Genomic DNA, 10,464 nt, shown 5'->3' on the forward strand with positions numbered 1-10,464 from the left:
TGCAGCACAATTCAAGGTGGGGAAGCCAACGTCTGCTTTTCAAACTTGGAGTCATTCTCCGCTTCACCCTGCTTTCGAAATTTCCTCCAACATAAGCATCGAAAGATTAGGATTTATGCTCATATCTGTTTTTCAGTTTTTTATTTTGCAAAACTGATTTTGTTTACAAGATCATGTCCATCCATGTTAGTATAATATATTTTTTATTCTTAATTTATCACTTTATTTATTTTAAACATTTGATATATATTTCTTGTTTTATACTTTGTCTTTGATTATAATTTTCATGGCAACATTATCCACAGTAAAAGGACAACATGAAATCTTCATTGCGTGGAAGAAAAAGCACGTATCTGGCAACTGGCATGTCAAAAGCGGACACAGAGGTATGTAAAAGGTTACTGTAGACATGTTTTTGCTCCCACGATGAAAGGTTCTTTGGCACTACCAAACAAAACTCCACTGATATTCTCCACTTTCTATTGTTTTCATGCATGGTTTTGAAGGGCCACGAAGGCATTGGAGGATAAGGTTGAAGTGGCAGTATCCCAATGATAATAAAAAAGCTAACACACACAGTAAAACACTTGTCTTGGATCAAACCTAGTGCTTCCTTAAAGTGACCTTCCAACCACTTCAAGATCGACCAGGAAGCACATATATAACTTTATCTTTTTTTTAAGCCTTAATGATGGCTTATGATACTAAGCCACCAAGTTATTTGTCGACTATTATTGGTTTCTTCTTTACGTAAATACAACCAAGTTCCCACTAAGACTCATTATATTCTTTTCTTATATTGTCCTTATTGAGTACCGCAATAGCTTTATTATAGAAACTATATTTTGGTTTTGCTAGAATAAGACAGTTTTGTAAGAGATGAAGTTGTCCACATTCTTGGAATAATATGCTTCTTTTTTTAGTCATAATTAAGCAGAAGACTATGATGAATTTACCCAAGTGATTAAAATCTTATGCTTACACAGATGTGAAAACAATTTAAGTGATCATGAGGAATCACAAATTTGTCAGATCAAGGTAATTATAACATTGTAAATATGAAATTCTGGCTTTGATTATAAAAGAAACATGTGAAAACAGAGAAAAAAAAATAAGACATTGAGAACAAAAGACCATTTTAGAAAAGTTGTTGTGTCTTAAGTTGACCCATGCATAGGATTCACTAGAAGCCCAATTATGGGTACGGTGGAACTCTTCGAGTGTAGCAAATGATTGAAGTAAATCAGAAATGGATTTGGGTTTAGAATTAGTGATATTTTAGGGTGTCAATTGTACGTTGTTGTAACTTTTTGCAGAAGCTAACTATAATGAAAGGTACGTGAGAACATATGGCGCAAGGATGAGCAATGAAGGTTTCATTTTGACGCGTGTGGCTTAAAGGAACCCTTTTTCACGTGTCAGTGGCACGTCGTTCACACACTGGTGAAATTATTCTGACCACATCAGATATCAGATGTCTCTACACTGCTATCTATTTTTCTATGATTACTTTTTCTACTTGTGTTTTCCTTACAGATGGCAATTTTCTTTTATGAAAGATCGCAGTCGATTGTAGGTAATGTATTGGTGTCTCATCATTGAAGAAAGGATCGTAGAAAATTAGTTGCCATGGATTTAGTTATATTGGATATTAGACTATCCATTTAAATGATTTGTTAGATTGTTCAGATATTAAACGACACTAGGTTTGATAAATAGAAAATGTGAAATTTATATTTGTATATTTTGATGATAATAAAAAGTAATTGAACAATTTATTTATATTTGATTCTTCTAAGAATGTTTTGTATAACCGTAGTTTTTAGTAAATTTTCAGGGTTTCCAATATGCATGAGCATATATTTATGATAAATGGTATTGATTGATTGGTTGAATAAAAAAATTTAGATTAAATATATGTAGTTTATATGTGACTTAATAATATAAAAGTGGTTAGTGAAAGTTACAATATATGTTGATACTTATACTTACGAGTGTTTGTAATTTTCTTTATGTTTGAAGGTTTTATAATTGTGTTGCATGACTAACATATTTTTTATTAAATGATTTTTTTTAATATATATTTTTACTAAAAACACGTTTAATCGAAATATTATATCTAGAAACGAAAATATTTCAATATATAAAATGTTGACCATATATTTTGTTGCATATGTCTAAAATCTATGTTTTCCTAAATATATTTGCTCAAATTAAATCTTCCAAATATTTTTTTAATATATTGTGAATGTATGTAATCTTTTTTAAACATAAACAATTTGAAAATATGAACTACTATGTTTCTTTACCACATATTTATATGGAATGAAAATATTTTCTAATCATGTTTTAATTTTGTACACATATTTCAAATATTTTTAAATTAGTTTCTTAAACAAATTTAAAGCAAGATCAAATTAAAAGATTAGAAATCCAAACTTTTTGTTTTGAGGATCTATCATCAAATAGATAAAGATATGAAGATATTGTAATTACCCAAAATTAATTAATTAAAGTATCAAATAATAGATTTGAAAAGCTATATATAGGTACTAGAGGTGAAAATGAAAGGTAGGCAAACCAAGTAATAAAAACTACACTAGTAATCTTGCTGAAAATACAAGATTTGCAGTAGTGTCTAATTTAGTCATTAGAGTGTCTAATCTTTTGGGTTGAGTGTAAAACAATTGTAATTCTTTACTTTATGAAGTTATACTAGTGTGAATATTCTTTGTACTCTCTTTAAGAGTGTTTTTTATTTATTTATTTGGACAGTTTTTAATATCTGGAGGAGGTTAAGAATGTGTAACCTATGAATGTGTGAACACTCTTTATAATATGGAGAGGTGAGAATATCCGTTGTAACCTAGAGAGATAAAAATACTCATTATAACCTGAAAAGATAAAAATACTCGTTGTAATCCAGATAATTTCTTAAATAGACTACATATAATCTGAATTTGAGTTAATCAAAATAATTTATGTAATAATCTTTTATTATTCTTGTCATTGCTCATATTTTATGGTTTGCTCTATTTTTCTTATTAAACAATCTGTTTAGACAATTTTGCTAAAGTTGCAAACAAAATTCAGACTATATTCAAACTGTTGTAAAGTAAGATCCACCTATAGATATCATTAGTTTATGTATAGAACATTGGTGAGAAATATCTCATCATAACCCTTGTGTGTGAAATCTGCATGCAACTGCAATGATTAGTGGGTGGGAAAGCGTATTGTCATGGTTTATGGCCGTTAGGTTAAAGCAACAGATAATTAAACAAACGTGAAAATTTTTAATGCACCATGCACAAAACCAGATGTGGGTCTCATGTTCCTTAATCCTTATCCTTCCTAATTAACTAACCATACACTAATTTAATGATTTAATGTTAACTTAAGTTGTAATTTTCGCTGGCTTCTTTTGATAGCTTCCTTGGCCGGCATTGCCCTTCTTAATAGGTCCCACTTTCTTATCATGCTTTTACACGTAGCGCCGCCTTTCTTACAGCAACTCACTCAAGTTTTGAATAATAATAATAATACTAACAAAAAACTTTCTCTTTCTCTTTCTCTATCTCTTGCTATTTTTCATTATATATATTCACAAATTAAAACTGAATTATCAAATTCAAGAACATAGAAGATGGAAGATGCAAGTTTCAACCTTCCTCCTGGGTTTTTCTTCTCTCCAACTGATGAAGAACTCGTTCTTCACTTTCTCTATTGCAAGGCTTCTCTTATTCCATGTCATCCCAACATAATCCCAGACCTCGATTTCTCTCGGCTTCATCCTTGGGAACTAAATGGTATGTTAACTTCTGTTCAAGTTTTCAAAACTATATATATATATACATTATATATATGTTATGATGATATATAACAATGGCATGACCATTTCTTGTGTGTTATTCATGCATGCATATGTTTATACTCTATACAGGTAAGGCTTTGTTAAGTGGGAATCAGTACTATTTCTTTACCAAAGTGAATGAAAACAGAACAATGGAAAATGGGTGTTGGAAGGAAATAGGTGTCACTGAACCTATATTTTCAACTTTTGACGAGAAAGTGGGAACGAAGAAATACTTGGTATTCCACATTGGTGAAGAAGCTCCACATGGTACTGAAACCAATTGGGTAATGCAAGAATATCATATATGTTCCTCTGGGTTTGACACTGCGTCCTATAGAAGTTCTAGGAGAAGAAGAAAACATGTAAGTGACTTTGTTTTATTCATTTGTTTAAGCTAATTAGAGGAGAATTAAGAACATACTTTTTGTATTAATCGTGAGAGAAGTTAATTAAATAAGATGTGAGTCAAAGTTTTATGCTCGTTAATTATTAAATTTGAGCTGAAAAAGGGAGTGAGTTAAAGAATATTAATTTTTCATTTAAGTAATGTTGTTGTCCTAACACAGGATCAAAGTTGGAGCAAGTGGGTTTTGTGCAGAGTTTACGAGAAGATGAGGTCTGAACAAGGTGTAAACAGCTATAGCGATGATGACGATGAGAGTGGATCAGAGCTTTCATGGCTAGATGAAGTTTATCTGTCCTTGGATGATGATCTGGAAGAAATTGTCATGCCTAATTAGATTGAATATTGTATACTTATATATAAAGACTTGTTCTTAATTATAATTTTGAATTGTTTGAAATGAAGGGGGTTCAATGATGGCCTTTTTTACATGCAAATTAATGGCAGAGTAAGGTTCAAATCGAGTATGTAGTAGAACAATGCCAATATCTCAGGATGTGTTTTGTTCATGAAATTGAAATTTTGGCTTTAATTTCTAAACCATATAAAATTTGATTTGTTTAGAATTATAATTTTATATTTGGGTTGTGCTAATTATCAGTATTAGTTAAATTTAATTAAAAAACTTAATTAAAAATAGGCTTTTCTAATATAAAGCAACTATATAACTAATTCTTGTTTCCACCGAGGTATATTTTCACCTTTTAGATTTTTTTTTATGTTAACTTATTAGTCAATTAATTTAGCAGGTTAGTAGGTTAGATTAGTAAGCTTGTTCTGCGCTTTTTGATACAGGTTGATACAGGTTGCGGGCCGATCCACATGACTGATCCTGCATTATCATCCCTAATATTTATGATTTTTCCTTTTCATCTTATCTATTTTTTCTTTAGAAATGATTGAAGCTAGAAGTAACATTGGCAAAGGGTGACTGCTAAAAAAATACATTTTATATAAAGTTATGGTATAATTACCTCTTTGGTCCCTACATTTAAGGTCAATATTCAATTTACTACAGTGGTTTTTAAAAAAATCAATTTGGTCCTAAGTTTTTTTAAAAAGTATAAAATTTGGTCCCTTTTGTTAGATTGGCATGAACGGCGATAACTGGTGAGTACGTGGCAGAGTGTGTGACATACAAAGTGACAGTTTTATTTACAGGTGTCTTCAGGTGTAATCTAGTATTCTAACACTCTTCTCCATTATGATTTCATTTAAATTAAATTATTTAACTGAATTAAATTCATTCATAACCCAAACCAAACGACAAGAAGAAGAAAAAAGAGCTTTATCTGAACCAATCAAAATTGAATCCTAAGTTTCTTTGTAGTAGTGTTGAATACAAGAGAAAATGTGAAACCTAGTCAATTGATGAATCTGAGAAAAAAAAATTAAAACATAAGGATCCACCCACTAAAGAAAAAAAAAAGAGAAAATTGATGTAAAGAGGAAATTGAATTGAAGATTTGCAATTCCACATTTGATATTGTTGCTTAAGAGAATGTTGTTGAGTTAAGATATTGAAATTTCAGCCTTTTCAAAAAATAAAAGGGCCTCCAAAGCTTTGTTGGTGAAGAAACAGAACAATGGAGGAAGAAGAAGACCAACAAGATCTTCCAGATTTAGTGAAGAAGCGAGTCCACCGCTTCCTCTCTCAAAACCTCCCCTCCAATTCCCCACCGCTAAAGCTAGCTCCCCCAAATTTTGAAACTCTATCCACTACGCCCTCCGCCTCGCCATCCACGCCCACTCCGCTTACACACTCTCCTTTGCCAACCTCTTCTCCAAATTTGCCTCTAAAACCCAAAACGACAACAATAAATAGGTCTTGGACATCAACATTGTATTGCTTGACGAACCAAAAGACGGTAACCACGAGAAATTGAACCTGCACGAGTTGTGATTTCACTTATGAGTTTTGGATTAGGGTTTGTGCAAATGGAGAGGTGATATTTGCTTATGAGTTTGGGATTAGAGTTTATGCAGATGGAGAGATAATATTCAAAAGTTAAAAATAAATATAATTAATAATTAATTATAAACATGGAATAATGCGTGGACTCAATTTATGCATAAATGTCCACATTATGCACCACCTCTTCACCACTTAATGTCGTTCATGTCAATCTAACAAAAGGGACCAAATTGCATACTTTTTAAAAAAACTTGGAACCAAATTGATTTTTTAAAAAATCATTGTAGTAAATTGAATATTGACCCTAAATGTAAAGACCAATGTAATTATACCAAAAGTTATTTATTAGATTTTACGTCGATGTAGATGTCACCATTGTAGAAAGTGAAACATATTTTATATCGATTTTAAAAATTAATCGATATATAAAAGCGTATTTAAAAGAATTAAATAAAAAAAAGTAAATACGACACTTATTACATAAATTATTCCATAACCAAAGTAATATCCCATCTTTTTACATGGTTGTTCTCGGAACCAATGTTATATTCCTTTTTTACATGGATTATTCCCAAAACCAATGTAATAGCATTATAAGGTTACATATGACTTTAGTAAAGGCCCGTATTACATTGATTATCGGTTATGACCATAATCGATGTAATATGTACCCTTTTACATCATTTCATTCTTTAACCAATGTAAAATGGATAATATGTAATATGTTATTTTTTAAAAATAATTACGTTGATGTTAAATCTAGCATCACATACAAATAAAACTATCTCACAATGGAGAGACACAACAATATTGACACATCATCCAAAGTGATGGTATCTCACAAATAGGGAGGTGGAAACTGTTGGTGTTGCGGTGCCACATTTTCACAAAGGCTTATATGAGACCTTTATCAGCAGTCTCATAGCGAATGTTGCTCAGTGACAACAACCCAATGTTAAGCACCACAACCTCAATTTGGGGATAAGGATTCCAAGCTTACTTAACTTACGTTCGTGGGAGACCAACTTCAATTCCTTCGACGCTCACCCTCTCACATTCTACAGGCCAGATGATCAACGTAAGCTAATAACAACGGCGTATGAGCATGTCCCTCCAACAAATCCTACTTGCTCATTGTGTCCTAAAGTAGTTGATAGCAACACATCTGCATCAATGACAATGACAACTTATTCCCTACCCCTTCTATGGACCACATTAGTGCACAAAACACATTCTACAACGACATATAGGTCAGTTAATTGAGAACCGGTGCAAATAAAATATTTGCATATATTACACCGGTTGTAAGGACCAACCAGTGTAATATGTTCTTTTCAGAGTAAAAAAAAACTTAATTTTGGCGTTAGACATATTACACCAATTGGTCCATCCAACCAGTGTAATATGTCTTATAGAGTAAAAACCAGCAATTTAAAATTAATTAGGTTTGACTTTAGACATATTACACCGGTTGGTCCATCCAATCAATGTAATATGTCTTTCAAAGTAAAACAAAAAGTTTTAACAAAATAATAGTTATATTACATCTGTTGTTATTCAAAACCAGTGTAATATGTTTATTTATCCTATTTTTGTGTCTTGCTCTCTCACTGCTCACTTTGCGCTAAAACAAATTTCTCTTTGTCTTGTAGTCTCCATTGCTACTGTCATCATTGCTACCATCGCTGCCTCCACCGTTCCTTTTTCCATGTCTTCCTCGTCATAGTAACCCAACAAAATGTCATGGTTTAATCAGTACAAGAAAAACGCGAATTATATACGGATTATTACATACGGATCAAAATCTGTATGTAAAATCAACATTAGATACGGATAATACGGATTACATCCGTATGTAACTTTGACACCATAAAACAAAAATCTGCAACGGATGGAATTCGAACACAGGTTCCTTTAACCACTACAACAGTCAACTTCTTTTATATTATTATGATTTTTATTATACTTATTATTAATAATAATACTAATAATACTAATAATATTAATAATACTAATAATAGTAATAAAACTAATAATACTAATAATATTTTATAATACTAATAATACTAATAATATTAATAATACTAAAAATATTTTATAATACTAATAACATTAATAATACTAATAATATTAATAATACAAATAATATTAATAATACTAATAATCTTTTATAATATTAATAATACTAATAAAATTAATAATACTAATAATATTAATAATATGAATATAATATTAATAATATTAATAATATAAATAAAATGAATATAATATTAATAATATGAATATCATAATAATATGAAATATAATATTAATAATATGAATATAATATTAACAATATTATTAATAACATTAAAAATATTATTAATAATATGAATAATGTTAATAATATGAATATAATATTAAAAATATGAATATTGAATATTATATTAATAATATGAATATAATTTATATTATTATTATTGTAAATTGTATAAATTATATTAATAATAATAAGTTTAAATTATATTTATAATAATAAGTATAAATTATATTAATAATAATATGTATAAATTATATTAATAATATGTATAAATTATATTAATAATAATAAGTATAAATTATATTAATAATAATATGTATAAGTTATATTAATAATAATAAGTATAAGTTGTATTAATAATAATAAGTATAAATTATATTAATAATAATATGTAAAATTATATTAATAATAATATGTAAAATTATATTAATAATAATATGTATAAATTATATTAATAATAATAATTAAAAAAGATAATAATAATAAAGATTTTTTTTTTTGCATTACATACGGATTCTCCGTATGTAACGCTTACCTACGACAGTTTTATATACGGATTTTTGCTCGTATGTAATCCGTATATAAACCTGTTTTATATACGGATTTTGGCTGTATGTAATTCCAATTTTTCTTGTAGTGAATGTTGACATTCAATTTTTTATAGCAAAAGTTTATTTTTTTAGGTTTTATCATGGATCACTGAAAGGGTATTGCTCTGGAGTCATCTGCAGGTATCCATGAACACAAAAATTGGACTTCTGACATGGATTTTCGATTGCTGAATGCCATGATCGATGAGGCATTTATGGGTAATCGCATTGACGGTAGTTGGACGACCCAGGATTACACAAACATCGTTAAATCCCTACATTAGAGTGGATTGGTAGGGATTACAAAAAATCATGTGAAGAACAGGCAGAAAAGCCTTAAGAGCAAATGGCATGAGATCCATGATCTATTTAGAGGACTGAGTGGTTTCACTTGGAATCAAAGCTCGAAATTTTTTTAGCCTGAGGATGAAATGTGGAATGTGTTGATAAAGGTAACGTATTCAACCTTTTGTTGACTTATCGTATACATTAACCATTAATTATGAATATCAATGCATTTCTTTTCATTAATGAACAAGCAAAACCCACAACCGCAAAGTGGCGCGTTAAACCCATGAGGCACTACTACTTGATGGAAAACTTATGGGGGCTTGATCGTGCTAGAGGCCACGGTGGGAGAACAACACTACAATCATCAACTCGAACTCAGTTTCATCATTTTAATGTAGATCTTAACGATCACAATATGGAGTACATCCCGGAGGAGCCAGATATATGCGACGCAATGTGAAACTCCTCGCTCAACTGGCCCTAATGTCGATTCTTATAGTCCTGGCCCTAATCTGACACCTCAGTCATCCCAACCATCAGGTGGTACTTCTTCTTCTAGGGGATCAAAAAGAAAAGCCCTCATGGTGGATGCCATTGATATTAAATTGGAAAGACTTAATACAAGGTTTGAAGGATTAATTGATATCTTTGGGAAGGGTAGCGATCAGTCAGATGGTTGTGTCATATTGCTGAGCGACAAACCATTTCATCTAAGGTTGTCGCTTTGTCATCACAGCGAGTGACTAATGCTATAGAAGAAAATCTGTAACATAACAGATGTCGTGTTGTTGCTGAAGAAGAACGAAACTCCATATTTCGTGAACACATGCACACACTTTGTCGTACATCGACTTTCCAGTACTTTGAATCTAATTTATGGGAAATGTTAGTGAAGATGAACATGCAGGATGAAGATATGTTGGATAAGTGTTACAACTTTCTATGTAGTCATCCTAATGCGGTGAAATAACTCTTTGACCTGCCTCTTAAGCGATAAATGAGAAAGCTTGTGAAGATAATGACTACAAATCCCTAAATTATATAAAAATTTGATTGTCTTTTATTACGCATGTGATTTCTTTTTCAAATTTGTAATCTTAACTATGACAC

At 30.4% G+C, this 10,464-nt stretch overlaps 1 protein-coding gene across 1 annotated transcript; it reads left to right on the plus strand.

The window, feature by feature from the left end:
• Positions 1-3,614: 3,614 nt before the first annotated feature.
• On the plus strand, positions 3,615-4,809 carry LOC137822890 (NAC domain-containing protein 104). Its single transcript, XM_068627907.2, has 3 exons — positions 3,615-3,809; positions 3,944-4,218; positions 4,423-4,809. The coding sequence occupies exons 1-3, from the start codon at positions 3,647-3,649 to the stop codon at positions 4,594-4,596; spliced, it is 612 nt and encodes a 203-aa protein (XP_068484008.1). The 5' UTR covers positions 3,615-3,646; the 3' UTR covers positions 4,597-4,809.
• Positions 4,810-10,464: the final 5,655 nt, after the last annotated feature.

The sequence above is a fragment of the Phaseolus vulgaris genome, chromosome 9 (genome assembly GCF_051622355.1).
Source record: "Phaseolus vulgaris cultivar YP4 chromosome 9, ASM5162235v1, whole genome shotgun sequence".
Classification (NCBI taxonomy): Eukaryota; Viridiplantae; Streptophyta; class Magnoliopsida; order Fabales; family Fabaceae; genus Phaseolus; species Phaseolus vulgaris.